The sequence below is a fragment of the Mirounga leonina genome, unplaced genomic scaffold (assembly GCF_011800145.1).
Source record: "Mirounga leonina isolate KUSES-001 unplaced genomic scaffold, KU_Mleo_1.0 Mir_152, whole genome shotgun sequence".
Classification (NCBI taxonomy): domain Eukaryota; kingdom Metazoa; phylum Chordata; class Mammalia; order Carnivora; family Phocidae; genus Mirounga; species Mirounga leonina.
This window is the reverse complement of record NW_023270380.1, coordinates 11,606,505-11,628,869: the sequence shown is the minus strand read 5'-3', so window position 1 is coordinate 11,628,869 and position 22,365 is coordinate 11,606,505. Positions and strand designations below refer to the sequence as shown.

The following is a 22,365-nucleotide window of genomic DNA, read 5'->3' as shown; positions in this document are numbered from 1 at the left end:
AATGGAGACGAAACTTTTTATTTTTGGTATCTTGTGTTTTGCAGCCAATTTTCAATCATTGTCACCCTGTTCGTGACTTGCCTTCTGCCGTAGCCTCTACCCCACCCGTCATTCAAAGCACAACAGAGTAAACGCTCCAACAGGTTCTGTGAGAGACTTCCTATCAAATAAATTAATCCAATAACTCACGAATGAAGACTGAGAGTTTTCAAAGAAATACAATAAAAACAAAACTATATGAAGCATAATTTAATCTTTCAGATGGTTCACAGAAGGCACCTCAAGATCATACTGCGCCATTCTCCTCATGCGGTGTGTTTAAGTGCCTGTAACAGAATTCTGGTTAGTGAAATTTTGGACAAAAAAAAAGTTTCATATGTAGGGCACATAGCATTGAATGACTACGGATACAACATGGAGATTCTGATGTGTATATCTGTACTAACTAGGGCACAGTTTATAATATGCTAAGAAAACTTTAAAAATTAAAGTTACAAAATGAGTATTTTTAGCACATTTAGTAAGAGCTACTTGTTTTAGACTATCATTTCATTTTTGATGACCAAATTATATTTGACCATAATTAAAGAACATACAACTTTAAAATAACATTAAAAAACCATGGTTACAACAGAACTATGTCCCATGAAATGAAAAAAGGACAGTCACATACACATGCTGAATGGCACCATAGTGTTTCAAAGCCATTCATGGGCCAGGCTTCCAATCCATGTGTCGGGGTATCGATCTGAAACACATCTCTACTCAGTGTGCTGCCGGAAGGAGGTGAAATCCATGTGAAATCCGTCCTGATCACACGACTGCCTGACAACCATTCAATGCTCATCACTGAACAAGTATTTTTATTTGATTATCCTGATACCATAATAGCGGAGACACATCTGGAAACGGAGATGGGGCCGACTGCAACTATTCCACTGCAGAGAGATGCTCACTTAAAAAAAAAGCTGAAACAAAGGAAACAACTGGAAATGGCTGAATCACCGTACCTTAGACACAACCATAAATCTTCGTTTTGCTATATACTGTTTGGTACTTTCTGATTCAGTAGTTGGGGTAAAAAAAAGTTTTGTATTCAAACATATCTACATAATATCCATATAAAATGTGTGACTATATACATTTAATACACACACACACACACACACACTCACATCCCCCTTTCTCACGAATGACTCAGTGAATCATCTTTGAGACCAGCTTAGATGCTCTAAGGCTGCAACGTATGGCTACAGAGGTCAAACACAAGCACCCACTCACGCTGGATCAAACTGTTCCTCCTCATGATTTCTGACAAGTAGTAATACCGCTTATACAACAACTGTTTCTCAATAACTTAGAATTCAGAGTATAAAACCAGTGTCAGGAACATTGAACTCTCTCACTGGGTGAAGAACATTTCTCTTTTCATTCTATTTCCACTGATGGTAAGAGAGCGCATCGAACTAGATCACACTGAACTGTACAAATGATCTTTACTCTTAATCTAAACAAACGTGTGTTAAAACATTCTGAAATGCTGCATCCTTTGATTTCTTCATTTTTTCAATTGCCCGATGCAGGTCCTGTTGTTGCACGGGCCGGATTTCATCCTCATCGTGGCTAAAATGCAAACAAAACCCACCAGATGGTCAAATGACTTTGGGATACCCCTCTCTCAAATATGCTACCCAGATTAAAACATGACATCTCTTTCCCATAGAAGACCCCCAAAGATAGCCACAGTTAATCGCTTCATGTGAATTCCTCCAGGAGCATTGACTACTGGGAGGCAGGAGGCCAAAATGGCTGGTCATAAATACACATTCGAGATGTAGGAATGAAAACCAAACACTGCACACTAAGAATCACGGGCAGAATATGAGCATAATGGGAAAATGTTAGCTATAGGTGTGCGGTTGATCTAAACGGGAACGGAATTCCAATCAAGGAATCACAAGTAGCATTCATGGCCATACATTCATGTATATATTTAGCATGTGACAAACTGAAAACAGAATGCTTTGCTATTAACAAAAACCAACCACTCTAAGTCCTCCCCTCTTTAATAATAATATATAATGTCTCCTCATAATTTACAACACTTTGGAAAATACACTTGGGGAAAAAATTATAAGCCAAGTCTATGAGCCAGATTTTTCATACTGAAATATAAAATTTTCAAAGGCTTTGAGGACAGCAGAAAAAGAGTAATGTAATTTATTCACACAAAATGTATTCATAGGTTGGGTTTTTTTGCCTCTCTCCTCATTATCTTATACACAAGAATAAAAACCTGTGGAAAGCAGACTCTTGGCTACAGTCAGAGGTCAAAAGTATTCCCACCGTTAGCGTCAGGGGAACTGGATAATCTGGCAACAAGTAAATGAAGTTGAGCGTCTCCCTGACGGGCCCCAGGGAGCACTAAAGGCAGGTGCAGAACTAGGGCACACCCAGCTAACCTTTCTACGCCAAGGGACACACCTGCTATGGCAATGAGCTGTGATGAAAAACACAGCACAAGAGGCAAATCCAGGTCCTGTGGAGTGAAAGCCTCAGCGGGGGAGGAGAGAGGGGGCCTGAGAAACAAAAGGGCAAGAGGTGGAGAACTCATTCACCACAGGCCCAGGAAGTACACGGGTCTGCTAAGTTACAGCAACCCGTCAGAAGGTCAGTGTTTTGAGGAGACGCAGAGCTACGCTGGCCCAGGGCAAGGGGCCTTTTCCGAAGTGGTTCATCAGGCTGACTTACTCCGGTTCTCTAGTGTCTCTGCTGAAATACATGAGTATGAATTGGTTTCTCAAACTCCTGCTTTGAAGTTGGCTGCAGTGACAACAGTTTCTTTGCTTAGTAAACATGTCACTGTCAACAAGCTAAAGTCTAACCCCCAGCCAGGGCCCTTACCCCCATTTATCACCCCCATTTACATGTGAAATTCCTGCAAGACAACAGGAAATGGGATTAGGAAGTTAAGATGCAAAACAAGCCAGGAGTGCTGGAGAACCTGCTCTCCTAGCAGAGATTGGGAGCCTAAGCTCCTGTCGGCCTTCTGTGACCCAGTCTGTGGATGTGTGGTAGAAATCCAGCTTTTGTTTCTTTCTCTGCATTCCGGAGCCTCCCCACGACCCACGTCCCCAATTCATTTTCAGAACTTCCCTTTAGAAAAAAAGGCAATTAATAAAGTTCATTCAAGTCCACCTTTGATTCCATAAGCAGGGTTGGTATTGTAAAGAAACATGAACCAACCTAAAAGCTCTACAAGGGTTTGACAAATCTGAGAGATCGTACCTTTCTTCGGATGCAGAATTCACATACTCCCTGACACAGAGGAGTGCCGCGTCCCTGCACATCTCCTTCAGGTCACTGCCGGAAAAGCCATCTGTTTCCTGGGCAACTTCGAGCAGATCCACGTGCCTGTCCACCTTCAACAGGGAAAAAGGCATATAAAAAATGCTGCAGAGCATCTCACCAAACATGCTTCTTGAAGAACACATATTGGAATAGCAGGGAAGGAGAATCATCAGTTTCTAGTCTTTACCTTAACCATAAAAGCTGGAATTTTGAAATCTAATTTTCGTTAACTGTCACTATGACTGTAATAGCGAAATAAAGCCTTCCTAGCCCATACCATGCAGTGCCTAGGAAGAACAGACATGCAAACACCGTCAGACTGATTATGATCGGACTTGTCTATTCTCTTCCTCTCTGTCTGAGAAGACTTCTTACATATGTACCTCAGCAGTCAGACACAAACAGGAATCTAATTTCTCTACTGCTTGTAATATTTGTGAAAAAGTACATGCATTACGCATCTGTCCTTCCACACTCATGGGACTGATGGACACTACCGACTTCAGGACAAGCAATGACAGAGACCGCAGGAGATGGGAAGCAAAGTATGTGAAGAGCACCTGTTAAATCTGGGTGGTAGATATAAGGTTATTTGTGTATACACTTAAAATATTTTATGAATTAAAAAACTACTTAAAAAACACCTTCCAAATTATACACTGAGATGTTAAAAATTAGTCTTCGTCCCTTAAACAATCAACACCTCCACCCCATCTCTTGACCACTCCTTTGTTGGACTGCACTATGTTGTAACCATTCACAAGTCTTGTGCATGACACAGTGATAAAGTCACAAAGATGAACAAATCAAGTATGAGAAAGGATTGAAAAGGAGAAGATTCCAGTCACTGGGGGAGCAAGATGAACAGAGATAGCGCACCATAATGGTTAAGAGAAAGGCTCCATCACTCCTTTGCTATGTGAGCCTGGGCAATTTATTCTATAACTTCTCTGGGTTTCAGTTTCCCCAACTGTAAAAGAGCATTATTATGTATGTGCTCCTTAGATGGATGGAGGATTAAGTAAAACAAGGTTTATCTCACCACTATGCTAGGCACATGGCAAATACTCTGAAAGTAACCCTTTTTACAAGATAATAGCTATCAGACAAACCATGAAGTCATGAAAACTGTTTTCACTAGGCAACCAGGAAGGCAGCTCCCAAGTTAAACAAGGTTTTGAGTCCCGGGAGCAACACTGGCATTAATCAACGGACTCCTAAGATAGCCCGAAGCACAGCACCCGCTTGTGTGCGGTTACTGCGTCTACCGTGGAGGGCGCACACGCAGGGCACTCTCAGCACCTCACATACTTCACTTAAATTCTCAAAACGATTCTTGGAGACTGTTGGCATTACCTCTGCTTTCCCAGTGAGAAAAATAAGGGCGTAGAGACACTCAACAGTATCTGCCCAAGGTCACCCAGCAGGGAGTGGTCAAGCCAGAATGTGGGGGGCCCTGGGGTCTGTCTCCAAAGCCCAAGCCTGTGAACTACTCCTGCTGTGTTATGGAAAAGGTCTAAACTCAGATTTGTTTGTAGAAGGAAAACTCTGATCTCCTCACTACAGAGACAGGATACCTGTCTAAGGTATCCATTTTATTACTTCTAATTCTTTTTATACTTTAAACTTAAAGCCAAAATCACTACCCTGTTTTATTTTTTTTTAAAGATTTTATTTATTTATTTGACAGAGAACGACACAGCGAGAGAGGGAACACAAACGGGGAGTGGGAGAGGGAGAAGCAGACTCCCTGCCGAGCAGGGAGCCCGATGCGGGACTCGATCCAGGGACTCCAGGATCATGACCTGAGCCGAAGGCAGTCGCTTAACCAACTGAGCCACCCAGGTGCCCTCACTACCCTGTTTTAAATGAGCGAGTTGTGTTAAGGAACTATCAATAAAGAAATGTGAAAGACTAGAAAAGAGTATCATCTGAGGCATCTTTTAACAGAATTACAATAATTCTTTCAGATTCTAGTGAAGCAACAATATGCCTTCAGCATATAAATACCAGCTAGTGGGAAATAAGATGTTCCCATGTCAACAGTTATCCAGAAAGCATTTAGAAGTACTGCGAATCATAAAACTGGAGACTAGTTCTTTGTGCTTTAAGAAAAAGAATGCTAACAATTCCTTATACCCATGACAAATGTAATTCTAAAAGAATTTCCAAAGATGCTACTATTAAAAAAAAAAAAAGGCAGAATATGAAATCAAAGTTTAGAAATAATGAGGAGTTTCTTAAGTCAGATGTGAAAACATTACAGCCTGTGTAAAGTATGGCTATCTTATGAGACAGAGCTTAAATTGTATCATTTATATTCGCCATCTGTACGTAAGTCACCCACATCATCTATATCTATATTCAACCACACAAGTTAACTTCTGGCAATACCATCCTTCGTTAAGTTTTTTTAAATTAAATAATTGTATTAACTTGAAATCTCTACAAAATTGTCAGGAACTACCTTCTAGTAGGTGATAAATTTCAAGCCACACCACAGCCATCCTAATTCAAAAGAACTTGTGGAATTATTTTATCTCTTTTGTTTTCTTCCCTGAACTGCTCATTGATGACTCTCTTTGTTAAAGGTTTACCAATTAAGTGTCTTTTACCCAAACAGCAGTACAACTACACAATGTCTTTTTGAAAGCAGTTATCGAATATTCAGCTAAAAGGCAAATGTAATTTGTTGATTTCTCACTCACATAGGCAGGAGTTCCTTACCCAGAACACATGGAAAGTTTTACGAATTTTCCTGAAATTGTACAAAGTATTTCATGTACATGTAGTTTTTAAGAAAAGACTACATAGTGTTTATCTCTTTTATTAAATGGCTCTATCATCCCCACAACAGTAATCTCTGTAATTTATTAGGTTCTTTAAACTTTTGCAAATAGCATATATGTTTTCTTTGATTGGTTTTAAAGAAAAAAATGAACAGGACACTACTGAAAGATACGGGAGAAGAGTGGAAAAACCAAAAAGACATACCTGCTTTTGGACAAAGATTCAACATCAAAAAGATCTTAATTCTCCTGAATTATGATCCATTAAAACCACTAGTGTTTGTTTTTTCTTGAATAAGACAAATTAATTCTAAAATTCATACAGAAAAATCAGCAAAAATAGCCAGGAAACTTTGGGTTGGGGGTCAAGGCCACAATCCGCCATGGGAAAATGTGGACAAACTCAACTTGGCTGTTTCAACAAATAAAGTGAAAGAAGGTGGAGGAAAAGGAGAGAAAGATGAAGGAATAATCTATAGCCCATAGATTAAGAGATTGAAAAACTATCAAATAATTGCAAATTATGAACTTTATATGGATCCTGAGTCAAACAAATACATGTTAAACAAACAAACCATTTAGGTGACGACAGGAAATCTGAACAGACGAGGTATTCAATGATAATAACGAATTATTGTCAGTTTTTTGTTGAATGTAATAATGTTTATGAGGTTAAATCAAAAAAGTTAAGAATTCTTTCTTTTAGAGATACAACTAAAGTAAACCTGGGAGGTGGGGAAGGAGGGGAGAGCTGGAGCAGAATTAGTGACCCACGGACGGTGGCAAACCACGGAAATACAAGAATCCCTCACTATGGGAATCTATTTGTTTTTTTTTTTTTTAATTTTATTTATTTATTTGACAGAGAGAAAGATAGCGAGAGCAGGAACACAAGCAGGGGGAGTGGGAGAGCGAGAAGCAGGCTTCCTGCCGAGCAGGGAGCCCGATGTGGGACTCGATCTCAGGACCCTGGGATCATGACCTGAGCCGAAGGCAGACACTTAATGACTGAGCCACCCAGGCGCCCCCTATTTGTTTTTTTTTTTTAGTTTGGATATAGCAAGTACAAATAGTGAGTTATTTAATTATTTTTTTAAAGTAAGCCCTATGCCCAATGTGGGGCTCGAACTCACAACCCCAAGATCAAGAGTCACATGCTCCACCGACTGAGCCAGCCAGGCGCCCCTCAAATAATGAGTTTAGATATGAAGTTTAGGATAGTGAGAAATACGATGTTATTCAAAACTCAGAAACCATAAAGGGGGAAAAATCCCAGTAGATTAAAAAAGACAAACCAGGAAAAAATATTTTCAAATCATATAAACAAAGTGAAATCTCCCTAATGTATTAGAGTTCCTATAAATCAATGAGAAAAAGAACACTGCAATAGAAAAATGGGCAAAGAATATGAACAAGTATTTCACAGAAAAGAATTCAAGTGGCTCCTAAACATACTCATTTCATCCCTAAAAATACAATGAAATACCATTTCCTACCTATCATGTCAGCACAGTTCCATAGCATTCTGTTGGCAAGGCTACAGGGGAAGAGGTACTCTAACATTGCTGGTAAGAGAGGAAACTAGCACAGACAATTTGGCAATAGCTACCAAAATTATAAATCATATCCTCTGATCTAGCAATTCCTCTTCTGGAAAATCCACACTACTAATATTCCTGCACAAGTGTGAGGAGACATGCATACAAGGCATTTTTATAATAGTAAAAGATCGGAATCAACCTGAATGTTCTTCGTTATGGCATTGATTAAATAAATTATGGTATATCCATACAGTAAAATCCTATGCAATGCAAAAAACAAAAAAACAAAAAACCAAAGAGAGAGAGAGAGAGAAAGAACAAAAACACTATATGCTAATATGGAAAGATCTCAAAGATGAGTGAAAAAAGCAATGCACAGGACAGTGTATGCAGTTTACTAATATGGTTTATGTAAAATAGGGAAGAGGAATAATAGCATATTCTGATTTGCTGGTATGGACAATGCCATCTGAAAGGATACAAAAGAATTACAGGAGAGGAAGCGAGATCTTCCCTGAATACCATTTAACATATTTTAATCCTGAAGCATGTGACCTTAAATACACAAACTATTAAAGATTTTGATTATCATACCTTCTTAAATCTAAATTCCAATTTCAAAAAATACTGTAATTAAATAAATTTAAAAAACCCCTGCATACTGCTGTATAAAAATAAATGTATCTTATATAACTGGAGAACAGTCTGAAAATATCAAAGAAGATTTTAATCTGTAGATACGAAAACACAGGGCTTTAAAAAAAGAGGACCATCTTTATTAAGTTCAAATGCACCAGGGTTACTGATTTGCATGAACAGCCAACAGTTTTACAGTGATTTATGCCAAGTACAAAGCTGTTTATTCTCAGGTTACTTTTTCATTTCCCTCTAAAATGGTTTCATGAACATATTTATAGGATGGGGAAAATAGAAATTTTCTACTTACATTTTCATTTTTCAAGATGAGTTTCAGGATTGCTTCTCTTTGTTTTAGAGCCTAAAACCAGAATAATTTCCAGTTAGCATTAAAAAAAAAAATAAGGATCAATTGGTTTTCCTAATATTTCTTCTTTCCTCTGTAAACCATCTGACAGTACCTACAGGAAATGACAGAAACTCTAAAATACTGGCTTAAGCAAGGTCTAGGTTCTAGACTCTAATCGTCTCTGTCAACCTACTGAATTCCAATCTTCTTATTCTGAATCCCCAGCGATTAGCACAATGTCTGGGAAAAAAACATGCCCTTAAATGTTTCTTGAGTGAGTGAATGAATACCTAGGGATGACCAATGTCTTTCCCCTTTGGCTCTGCAAATTTCCTTTTCTTTATTCAGGAAACTTCTGAGAACTTAACACTGCAGTAAAATTTTTACCATTAATTGGAAGAGATGGCAACAATACCCCCTTAGTTCCTCCACTTGAACCTGTAACTTCCATGCTTGCTAATTCATATTAATTTTTGGTCAGTGTTGACAGTACATTTGTTTATATGCTTTTCGCCCTAATGATGGTTCACAGTATTATACCAGGGAATAGAAGCTTTTATGGAATGCCTTACATATATGGTAAATATAAATGCTTTTTAAATAAGTTATCATGGCTGAACTCATTCCTATTCCCAAGGCATTGAAAAACAGAGCTAGTTATCCTTGAGTATCAAATCAAATGACCAGAAAACAAAACCAAACCCCTCTGTTTCTGTAATTCAAGAGTGTTAAGTGTGAAGGTAAACTTGTTATGTTATGTGATCACCAGTAACTACCTTTTGTTGACAATCTAATTTGGAGAAGCGGCTTAAGGTAAGGTTAATCATATACTTTGACATCATAGTTACAAAATAAGAAAAAATTACCATATAAAGTGTATTATTCACTAAGAACAGAATGAAAAGGGGGTTATAAAAGCCCAGTTTCTACATTAAGAGCACACAAATTTTTAACAAATTTGATAAATTCTGTTACAGCCCATTTTGATAACTTAGAACTTTAGCAAAGGCTACCTTCCATGCTGTTGTGTCCTATGTTCATTCTACTGTACATCAAAAACCTTTGTTTTCTCTTGGACTACAAGCAGAGATTCTATCAATTTAATCTTTGTCTTTAGAACCACTGAGGTAAATTATTTTTCTTTAAAAATGTCCACCTTGCTAACAAAATAAAAGTGAAATTCTTGGTCGAGGCACAAAGTTCATCCACAGATGGCAGCAGCCTACCTTTCCTGGCCTCCCTCCACCTGTTTTCCAGAGGTCCTGAGTGAACTACCCCCAGAGGGCAGCATTAAACACATGCTCCCACACCTTCTTGCCTTTGTTCATTCTGAGAGCCTTTCCCCTGCCTCGCTTGCATATGAAATTCCTGCCATCCTTCAAGGCCCAGCTGGATTCCGTAAAGTTTACTACTCAGACAGAATTATTAGTTTTCATCATCATTTCAGGTTTTCACAGTTCTTTAAAGGTACTTTTGTGAAGTACCTTTTATGTCATTTATGTATGTCTGCCTTTCCTGTGACACAGAGTGGAGGACGGGGCTGCGTTCCTTCCCCAGAGCCTGGCAGGTGCCTGACACATACATAGTGCTCAACACTCGTCAAACTCAATTCTAGAGTCTCCTACATCAAGTTAGAAACTTTCATTGATTTCTTGGGTACATTTTCTAACAGAGTGGCTAACTTTGTGCATACCCTCAGAAGGGCCAGAGGTGGTAGCAACAGAAAAGAAGAGATCAGAGCAATTCCAGAGGCCACCACCATCAATGTTAGGAAACCACGTTTATTGCCACAAACTGGCAAGCTGCAGAATATACAAGGGGACAAGTGGTTTTTAGCCAGAGACTGTAAGCAATATTAAAATATTTTTATTTCAAAATCTGAAAGGAATGACACTGAGAGTTCCTCTACACAGCTATACACGTACCATGCTGATCGTATGGCACATGTATTCACTTACTAACCCTCTTTCCTTCTTCAGTCGAAAGGCACATAAAATTCAAGATGTGAGGACGTTGTGGAAAAATTACACAGTAAAGTTATAATCATTGACTTGAGGATATTCCTTAACTAACAAAGTAAAAGTACTAGAAAGGAGATAAGATAGTACTGGTTCAAGGCTGCCCTTACATCTGCTTTAAGTAAAAGTGCAATTCCTCAGCGAATGGGTAACCATTAATCCTATCAAAGGAAAGCACCGGAGCAGTCCCAGCCGAAGTGAGTATTAGCAACTGTTGTATCCTACTGTGGTCAAAGTTCTACAACAAAGATTGATTTAAGAATCTGAGATACTGCGACAAGTAGGCTTTTTAAAATCAAGACTTTTTGGAGGAGGAGCAAGATGGTGGAGGAGTAGGAGACCTAAATTGGGTCTGGTCCCAGGAATTCAGCTGAATAGGTATCAGACCATTGTGAACACCTATGAACTCAACAGGAGGGCAAAGGAAAGAAGAGCAGCAACTCTCTGAACAGAAAAGTGATCACTTTCTGGAAGGCAGGATGTGCGGAGAAGTGAATCTGAGGCAATATTTGGGAAGATAGACGGCGGGGGTAGGGAGCCTCCGTCAGCCACTACTAGCAAGTGATAGAGCAGTGGAGCACAAAATTGGAACTTTTAGAAGTCTGCTCCGCTGAGGGATGTCACTCCAGTGGCTAAGCGGGGGGTGGAACCCTCGCACAGAAAGACTGGGGGTGCCTGAGTGTGGCAGAGCTCCCAGATATCTGAGTGGGTAAGCTGGTTGCAGAGACGGAGCCGAGGAGTGGGCTCTCAACTCGGGGTTGCCATAAACTGTGCTCCACGGCACAGTCAGGCCACTGCTCCTCCAGCAGGGACCCAACAAGTAGCAGATCGGGGGAGACTTCCCTTCCTCCCCTGGGAGGAGCGGCGCGGAAGCGCACCGCGGGAATCTACTGGGTTTGGAGACTCCAAATGGGATCGTGAGCCAGAGACAGAAACACTTGGTCATAGGCCGGGTGAGCATGGAGTGCGGCCGGGGATGGGGAGACAGGAGTGACTGACTGCTTTTCTCTGGGGGAGCACTGAGGAGTGGGGCCCGGGGTTCTCGGCTCCTCTGGGGCAGAGACTGGGAGGCCGCCATTTTCACTCTCACACTCCAAAGCTGTACGGAAAGCCTGCAGGGAACAAAAGCTCCCAAGAGCAAACCCAAGCAAATGACTTAGCCCAGCCACGGCAAGGGCGGCACAATTCCGCCTCCGGCAATGACATTTGAGAACCACAGCAACATGCCCCTCCCCCAGAAGATCAGCAAGAACAGCCAGCCAAGACCAAGTTTACTGATGAATGAGAACGGCAGAACTCCAGCACTAGGGGAATACAGCACACAGAATTCATGATTTTCCCCATGATTCTTTAGTCTTTCAAACTTAATTTTTAAAATTTTCTTTATTTTTTCTTTTTCTTATTTTTTTTTGAATTTTTCTTTTTCCCTATTCAACCAACATCTTATCAATTCCGTTTTTAAAAATCTTTTTTAATTTTCATTTTTGGAGTCATATTCTATCACTTCATTGTAGTTAACCTTATTTTTTTGTATACATCTGTAAGTTTTTCTCTCTTTAAAAGTTTCTTCTAACAGACCAAAATATACCCTAAATCTCTAGTGTATGGCTTTGTTTTAGTCTCCTGCCTGATCACATTCTCTCTTTAAAATTTTCTTTCTTTTTTCAACCAACTTCCTATCAATTCCTTTTATAAACTTTTATAATTTTCATGTTTACAGTCATATTCCATCCCTTCATCATATTTACCCTTATTTTTGTACATATATAAGTTTTTCTTTAAAATTTTGGGAGGCAGTTTCTTCTAACAGACCAAAAAACACCAAAAATCTACTGTGTGGCTCTGATCTATTCACCAGCCTGATCATATTTTTTTTTTCTTTGCCTTTCTTTCCCCACCAGTTTCAGGTCTCTTCTGATTTCTTAGTGTATATTTTTTGGGGGACCATTGTTACCCTATTAGCATTTTGTTCTCTCAATTTATCTGTTCTCCTCTGGACAAAATGACAAGATGGAAAAAATAACCTCAAAAAAAAAGAACAAGAGGCAGTACCAATTGCCAGGGACCAAATCAATACAGGCATTAGTAAGATGTCGGAAACAGAGTTCAGAATGACGATTATAAAGATACTAGCTGGGCTAGAAAAAAGCATGGAAGATACTAGACAATCCCTTTCTGGAGAAATAAAAGAACTAAAATCTAACCAAGTCGAAATCAAAAAGGCTATTAATGAGGTGCAATAAAAAAATGGAGGCTCTAACTGCTAGGATAAATGAGACAGAAGAGAGAATTAGTGATATAGAAGACCAAACGATGGCAAATAAAGACGCTGAGAAAAAGAGATAAAACAACTACTGGATCACAAGGGCAGAATTCGAGAGATAAGTGGTACCATAAGACGAAACAGTATTAGAATAATTGGGATCCCAGAAGAAGAAAGAGAGAGAGGGGCAGAAGGTATCTTGGAGCAAATTATAGCAAGAGAACTTCCCTAATTTGGGGAAGGAAACAGCCATCAAAATCCAGGAGGCACAGAGAACTCCCCTCAAAATCAATAAAAATAGGTCAACACCCAGACATCTAATAGTAAAACTTACAAGTCTCACAGACAAAGAGAAAATCCTGACAGCAGCTCAGGACAAGAGGTCTGTAACCTACAATGGTAGAAACATTAGACTGGCAACAGAGACCAGAAAGGCAGGCCAGAAAGGACTGGCAGGATATATTCAGAGCACTAAATGAGAAAAATATGCAGCCAAGAATACTATATCCAGCTAGGCTGTCATTGAAAATAGAAGGAGAAATAAAAAGTTTCCAGGACAAACAAAAACTAAAGGAATTTGCAAATACAAAACCAGCCCTACAAGAAATATTGAAACGGGTCCTCTAAGCAAAGAGAGAGCCTGAAAGTAACATAGACCAGAAAGGAACACAGACAATATACAGTAACAGTCACCTTACAGGCAATACAGTGGCACTAAATTCCTATCTTTCAATAGTTACCCTGAATGTAAATGGGCTAAATGCCCCAATCAAAAGACACAGGTTATCAGACTGGATAAAAAAACAAAACCCATTGATATGCTGTCTGCAAGGGACTCATTTTAGACCCAAAGATACCTCCAGGTTGAAAGTGAGGGGGTGGAAAACCATTTACCATGCTAATGGACACCAAAAGAAAGCTGGGGTGGCAATCCTTATATCAGACAAATTAGATTTTAAACCAAAGACTGTAATAAGAGATAAGGAAGGACACTATTTCATACTTAAAGGTCTATCCAACAAGATCCAACAATTGTAAATATCTATGCCCCTAACATGGGAGTAGCCAATTATATAAGCCAATTAATAACAGAAGCAAAGAAACACATCGACAACAATACAATAATAGTGGGGGACTTTAACACCCCCCTCACTGAAATGGACAGATCATCTAAGCAAAAGATCAACAAGGAAATAAAGACTTTAAATGACACACTGGACCAAATGGACTTCACAGATATATTCAGAACATTCCAACCCAAAGCAACAGAATACACATTCTTCTCTAGTGCTCATGGAACAGTCTCCAGAATAGATCACATCCTAGGTCACAAATAGGTCTCAACAGGTACCAAAAGATTGGGATCATTCCCTGCATATTTTCGGACCACAATGCTTTGAAACTAGAACTCAATCACAAGAGGAAAGTCAGAAAGAACTCAAATACATGGAGGCTAAAGAGCATCCTACTAAAGAAGGAATGGGTTAACCAGGAAATTAAAGAAGAATTAAAATAATTCATGGAAACTAATGAAACTGAAAACACAACTCTTCAAAATCTTTGGGATGCAGCAAAGGCAGTCCTAAGAGGAAAAGTATATAGCAATACAAGCCTTTCTCAAGAAACAAGAAAGGTCTCAAATACACAACCTAACCCTATATCTAAAGGAGCTGGAGAAAGAACAGCAAATAAAGCCTAAACCCAGCAGGAGAAGAGAAATAATAAAGATCAGAGCAGAAGTCAATGAAATAGAAACCAAAAGAACAGTAGAACAGATCAATGGAACTAGGAGCTGGTTCTTTGAAAGAATAAGATTGATAAACCCCTGGCCTAACTTACCAAAAAGAAAAGGGAAATGACCCAAATAAATAAAATCATGAATCAAAGAGGAGAGATCACAACCAACACCAAAGATATGCAAACATTTATAAGAACATATTATGAGCAACAATATGCCAGCAAATTAGACAATTTGGAAGAAATGGATGCATTCCCGGAGACGTATAAACTACCAAGACTGAACCAGGAAGAAATAGAAAACCTGAACAGACCCATAACCAGTAAGGAAATTGAAGCAGTAATCAAAAAATCTCCCAACAAACAAGAGCCCAGGGACAGATGGCTTCCCAGGGGAATTCTACTAAATATTGAAAGAAGAATTAATACCTATTCTTCAGAAACTGTTCCAGAAAACAGAAATGGAAGGAAAACTTCCAAACTCATTTTATGAGGCCAGCATCACCTTGATCCCAAAACCAAAGACCCCATCAAAAAGAATTACAGACCAATATTCCTGATGAACATGGATGCAAAAATTCTTACCAAAATACTAGCCAATAGGATACAACAGTACATTAAAAGGATTATTCACTACGACCAAGTGGGATTGATTCCTGGGCTGCAAGGTTGGTCCAATATCTGCAAATCAATCAATGTGATACAATACATTAATAAAAGAAAGAAGAACCATATGATCCTCTCAATAGATGCAGAAAAAGCATTTGACAAAGTACAGCATCTTTTCTTGAGTAAAACTCTTCAGAGTATAGGGATAGAGGGTACATACCTCAATATCATAAAAGCCATCTATGAAAAACCCACAGCGAATATCATTCTCAATGGGGGAAAAACTGAGAGCTTTTCCCTTAAGGTCAGGAAAACGGCAGAGATGTCCACTATCACCACTGCTATTCAACATAGTACTAGAAGTCCTAGCCTCAGCCGTCAGACAACAAAAAGAAAAAAAAGGCATCCGAATCGGCAAAGAAGTCAAACTCTCACTCTTTGAAGATATGATACTTGATGTGGAAAACCCAAAAGACTCCACCCCAAAACTGCTAGAACTCATAAAGGAATTCAGTGAAGTGGCAGGATATAAAATCAATCCACAGTGGCATTTCTATACACCACCACGAAGACAGAAAAAAGAGAAATTAAGGAGTCGATCCCATTTCCAATTGCACCCAAAACCATAAGGTACCTAGGAATAAATCTAACCAAAGAGGCAAAGAATCTGTACTCAGAAAACTATAGACTACTCATGAAAGGAATTGAGGAAGACACAAAGAAATGGAAAAAACATTCCATGCTCACAGATTTCAAGAACAAATATTGTGAAAATGTCTATGCTACCTAGAGCAATCTACACATTTAATGCAATCCCTATTAAATACCATCAACTTTTTTCAAAGAAATGGAACAAATAATCCTAAAATTTGTATGGAACCAGAAAAGACCCTGCATAGCCAGAGGAATGTTGAAAAAGAAAAGCAAAGCTGGTGGCATCACAATCCTGTACTTCAAGCTCTATTACAAAGCTGTAATCATCAAGCACAAAAACAGACACATAGATCAATGGAACAGAATAGAGAGCCCAGAAATGGACCCTCAACTCGATGGTCAACTAATCTTCGACAAAGCAGGAAAGAATGTCCAGTGGAAAAAACAGTCTCTTCAACAAATGGTGTTGGGAAAATTGGACAGCCACATGCAGAAGAATGAAACTGGACCATTTTCTTACACCACACACAAAAATAGACTAAAAATGGATGAAAGACCTAAATGTGAGTCAGGAATCCATCAAAATCCTAGAGGAGAACACAGGCGGCAGCAACTTCTTCAATCTCAGCTGCAGCAGCTTCTTCCTAGATACATCACCAAAGGCAAGGGAAGCAAGGGCAAAAATGAACTATTGGAACTTCATCAAGATAAAAAGCTTTTGCACAGCAAAGGAAACAGTCAACAAAACCAAAAGACAACCAACAGAGAATGGGTGAAGATATCTGCAAATAACATATCAGATAAAGGGCTAATACCCAAAATCTATAAAGGACTTATCAAACTTAACACCCAAAGAACAAATACTCTAATCAAGAAATGGGCAGAAGACATGAACAGACATTTCTCCAAAGAAGACATCCAAATGGCCAACAGACACATGAAAAAGTGCTCAACATTGCTTGGCATCAGGGAAATCCAAATCAAAACCTCAATGAGATACTACCTCACACCAGTCAGAATGGCTAAAATGAACAAGTTAGGAAATGACAGATGTTGGCGAAGATGCAGAGAAAGGGGAACCCTCTTACACTGTTGGTGGGAATGCAAGCTGGTGCAGCCACTCTGGAAAACAGTATGGAGGTTCCTTTAAAAGTTGAAAATAGAGCTACCCTACGACCCAGCAATTGCACTACTGGGTATTTACCCCAAAGATACAAATGCAGGGATCCAAAGGGATACATGCACCCCAATGTTAATAGCAGCAATGTCCACAATAGCCAAAGTGTGGAAAGAGCCAAGATGTCCATCAACAGATGAATGGATAAAGAAGACGTGGTGTATATATATATATATTTCATTGTGTGTATATATATATACACACACACAATGAAATATTATGCAGCCATCAAAAAACCGAAATCTTGCCATTTGCAATGACATGAATGGAACTAGAGGGTATTATGCTAAGTGAAATATGTCAATTAGAGAAGGACAAGTATCATATGATCTCACTGATATGAGGAATTTGAGAAACAAGACAGAGGATCATAGGGGAAGGGAGGAAAAAATGAAACAAGATGAAACCAGAGAGGGAGACAAACCGTAAGAGACGCTTAATCTCACGAAACAAACTGAGGGTTGCTGGAGTGGTAGGGGGATGGGAGAGATGGGGTGGTTGGGTGATGGACATTGGGGAAGTTATGTGCTATGGTGAGTGCTGTGAATTGTGTAAGACTGATGAATCATAGACCTGTACCTCTGAAACATAATACATTATATGTTAATAAAAAAAAAAAGAAGACAGTAGGAAGGGAAAAATGAAGGGGGGGAATCGGAGGGGGAGACGAACCATGAGAGACTATGGACTCTGAGAAACAAACGGAGGGTTTTAGAGGGGAGGGGGGTGGGGGGATGGGTATTAAGGAGGGGACGTATTGCATGGAGCACTGGGTGTTATATGCAAACAATGAATCATGGAACACTACATCAGAAACTAATGATGTAATGTATGGTGACTAACATAACATAATAAAACTAAAAAAAAAAAAAAAGGAAAGCACCGACTACAACTGCCAATAATGAATCAGATCAACAGCCATCGTTCCTCCAGTCATCCTTCTGAAGGGAAGGATGCTTTAATGCCAGCACTCCTAATTTCATCCTGTACTAAACCAAAACCATAGTCCGGGTTTTCTACATAACTTCCCAGGTGACTTGCTACATTCTAAAGAAAATCACACAAGTAGCTAAGCTAACTCGGGGTAATTACAAACTTTGAAGAGAAGCAAGTAACACTCATCTTAGGAAAGTAAGAAAGAAGGAAAATAGAGTGGAGAGTGGAGAGGACAAATAAGCAGCAATTCTTGCCCCGTTCCTTTCCCGCCTATCATAAGTAAGTCCGATTAAAGAAACCATTCCTTTCCTGTAAAAAGCTGAGTATTTAACTGTGCATAACATCAATCAAAACCACTCACAGGCTGGTTGATATGAAATCTTGTGGGCATTCTTCTCATGATGGCTGAGTCAAGATCCTGAGGACGGTTAGTAGCTCCCATCACTATGACCTGGGCAGATAAAGAAAACACAAGGTATTACATCTACCGGTAATGGCTCCTTCAGGATATTATTACTAGAGCTTAGAAGATACAAAAATTAAGGAGTGTTTAAATCTTCTATAAGAAATTATTTTAATCCAGTATTACTCAAAAATTTATAAATACAAATCAAAGTTAATCCTAAATAGATCAAATCATAGCAAAGCTGGTAAGACTGATGCATTTCACCAGTCTTTCATAACTAAAATAACATGCTGTTCAGTTAACGAAGAATTATAAAGATTTAAAGTAAAAAAAGGTAGTATTTTGCGGTACATGGTTCTCTACGGCTGCATGATGAATAACTAAGAGTCATGTATGTTACAGCTTGGGAGGCTATATGGGGGGTACTAAAAGTCCTTTGATATTAATATAAAGGAATCATTTCCCCCGAGTCTGAGGATTCTGGCGATAAGAAGAGATAACTGTGTACTTTTCCCTCTAGATTTCACATCACCATTTCACGGCATTTATCAGCACTGCTGGTGACATCTTCTCAATGATATAATACAACCTCAAGCGATCAAACTTTCAACAAGGGCAAGAGAATAAGAGCAAACATCAAACCTAAGAGCAAACATCAAAATGCTGGGTAGAATTTAAAAAAAGAAAAAAGAATGGGGTGCTTGGATGGCTCAGTCAGTGGACAGTGCAACTCTTGATCATGTGTTCTCTACCCAACGTGTAGAGATTACTAAAAAAAAAAAAAAAAAAAAAAAATTAAAAAAAGGGAAGAAGAAAAGAAAATGCAATCTCTGGGTCTATATCACTTTCTTTATAAAGGATGTGGACATGAAAAATCAACACAAATAAAGACAAAATATCCAAAACAAGTTAATTTCTGAAAGGCTTCAATATTACCATTACTGTTGGTATTTCTGTATAACCCAATAATGGCCCACATCTGCTACCCAAAATGAAATTTACTGGTATTCTAATGAAAACTTTTAATATAATTTTATTTCAGCCTAAGGGGTTTTAGATTTCTGAAATAATCTAACTCCAGAACATGTTGAAAGACCCACTAAATCTTATATTCTACTTCTACTCTTTACATTTAATGACATTCAAGAGCCAAATTATTTTCAATTTAACTGTGAGAGGTTGCCACCTAGAGGGAAAAAATGTAAATACAAGCATAAATTTGAGAAATGTTAGTTCCACGATGCAATTTTGTACTTAAGTTGTCCTAAAATAAAAATATTAATGCTCTTATTTTTCCAATTTACTGACTTTCTACAACCCTAGAAAATAAGTAAAATTTCTATGAAATGTAAAACAAAAAAATTTTTTTTCTTTTTAACGTAGGATCCATGCCCAGCTTTACGCAAAGCCCAACTAGGGGCTTGAACTCACGAACCTGAGATCAAATCCTGGGCTGAGATCAAGAGTTGACCGCTTAACTGAGTGAGCCACCCAGGCGCCCCAAGACAAAAAAAAGTCTTAAAAATGATCAAAGGAACTGCGTAAGATAAAGAATGAATATAAGTACATTTTGAGATAGAGCATACTTTAAGTGTTAAAAGAGTTTCAAAGTGGGAAGCTTGTGGAAGACTGGACATATCAGATTGTAGAGAATCACAAAAGACATTGTGGCTGAGACAGTACTTTAAAAAACCTGAAAAATGGGCTGTATTTTGAGAAACATTCTAGGTGAACAAACAGCCTTTTAAAAAACAAAAGCCAGTATGGAAGATAGGATGCTAAAAATTAGGATCAAGGAATTTAAATAAATCTAGCACAACATGATGTAACAAATACATATAGGATGGTAACATATTCACAATGATAAAAAAGCAAGAGTGATTCAAACTACCTGTTTCACTTAAAGTTTTTTTTTTTTTTTTTAAAGATTTTATTTATTCGACAGAATGAGAGAGCAGGAGAGCACTAGCAGTGGAAGCCGCAGAGGGAGAGGGAGAAGCAGGCCCCCTGCCGAGCAGGGAGCCCGATGCGGGGCTCAATCCCAGGACCCTGGGACCATGACCTGAACCGAAGGCAGTTGCCTAACCAACTGAGCCACCCAGGCGCCCCAAAGAAGTTGTTTTAAGGAGCGATTATAAGAGGCAAAAACGGATAAACTGTACACAATACGTTAACTCTAGTGCAACTGAGCTAAAATTCAAAATGGGAAGAAACAGTAATTTTTTAGTATTTAAGCAGAAAAATTAGCGCTTTAGTAGATTTTTAGAATCTTTATGTCTCATGTCTCTGCAGATGAAGAACATGTCATCAGTTAACCTGGATTTCCAGAACTGGTGACAGGTTGACTTGGGCCACTCAGCGATTTTTGTTTCCACTGTGGCATATCATACACACAAGAAAAAGCAGGGGTACTGGGCTAGATCCATAATAATAGACAATTTTAGAGAAAAACTAACTGGTTCATATGAAAGAATATGTCTAAAACTAATATTCAAGTTAACAATATCAAATTTAATCCCCTCAACACACAGAAAAGGTAAAAAAAAATGTTACCAGAGTTTAACAAAAGCCACATCTTTATTTGCTCCTACAAATATAGATTTATCACAACGAAAATAGTGAACAGTCAGTGTAATGAAGAACTGTGGTTCTGAAAGCTCAGTTTTAGGTTGTACTGTATCAGACCCGTGCTGTGTGGCTCTGGAGTATACTTGATCCAACTGCTACTATTTCCATGACTTTCAAAACTACACTCTGTTACGATATAATATGAAACAATTTTCTCTTACACGGCTAACTAAGTGCTTTAAATACTGTTGCTCAGGAGGATAATCAGTGTTTGGAAACCTATAAAGTATTACCATTGAACAGCTTTATAAGCATCAATTATTAATAAAAATTATTCCTATTAATGTCACCTAAATTTATCTAAGTTGTGCTTTCTTCTCTAGTCATCCAACAAACACTAAAGGAACTTTCTTTCATAATGAAATTGTGTTTTCATAAAGGGGATGTAGAAGGAGGACACGTGGCTTAATGTTCTCCTTGAGGAGAATATTTTAACTTTTGATTTATGGTAATGTGGTGGGCGCAGGAGATCCTTAAACCCTCTGGCTATAAAACGAAAATAATGAAGTATAAAAAACCTCAAATTAATCAACAAATCTGCAAAAATGTAAAGGAACTGAGGTGAGCCAGCAGTGAAGTCTATGCATAAGGGAAGTAATAAGCAAGGGGAGAAGGTCACCATGTACCACGTGGAAATGTACAGATCTTAGACAGTGGGGTATACACTGGACACCTTACAGGCTTAAAGAGACCACCCTACATAAAGCTGGGACTCATGAAGTACTAGGTCCTGAAAAAAGTGGTGAAATATTAGAAAACACATTCAGGAGAGTCAAGCTTTGGTTCTTGTAAAGACATATAAACACATAAACACACACACACAATCTGAGATTTCAGGTTCTTCACCAGCTAACATGGATCTTGGATCTGAATCTACCTATTGGTATTGAAAAAAATCTGGCAGAAGACAAATACAAAATCCTCTTTGGGCCGTGTGGGCCATAAACCTTCAACACAAGTTCCAAAAATTCAAACAAAAAGTTTTACCAAATATGGTTTTTCCTACGAAATCACAAAACACACAAGGGAATAGCCACCATAAACTCAGAACAAATGACAGAACCAGATGTGCAGTCATAGGTTAGAATTGTTGGATACAACTATAAAATTAGTATTTTAACACATTTAAAAGAATAAAGAAGGTATCAGAAAAATCATAAGTAAATACTTATGCAGTAAATATATACTGGGCAAGCTAAAAGCACTTTACTCAGATTCCTTGAAACCCTACAACGGTTCTGAGGTGGATCCTACCCATCCCCTTTTATAGA

The 22,365-nt window shown here is 38.6% G+C and overlaps 1 protein-coding gene across 5 annotated transcripts in view; it reads right to left on the bottom strand.

Annotated features, from left to right (window-relative positions):
• Window positions 1–22,365, bottom strand: part of ATAD1 (ATPase family AAA domain containing 1) — a 54,920-nt gene continuing 32,555 nt past the window's right edge. For 3 of the 5 annotated variants that reach the window (XM_035008579.1, XM_035008577.1, XM_035008574.1), the window contains 4 exons: window positions 18,422–18,511; window positions 8,628–8,678; window positions 3,289–3,422; window positions 3–1,623 (listed from right to left, as the gene is read on the bottom strand). In XM_035008579.1, the coding sequence (XP_034864470.1) occupies window positions 1,503–1,623; window positions 3,289–3,422; window positions 8,628–8,678; window positions 18,422–18,511 (396 nt within the window). In that variant the 3' untranslated portion in view covers window positions 3–1,502. Of the gene's footprint in view, window positions 1,624–3,288; window positions 3,423–8,627; window positions 8,679–18,421; window positions 18,512–22,365 lie in introns of all 5 variants that reach the window. The other 2 variants (XM_035008578.1, XM_035008576.1) reach the window with 1 other exon arrangement.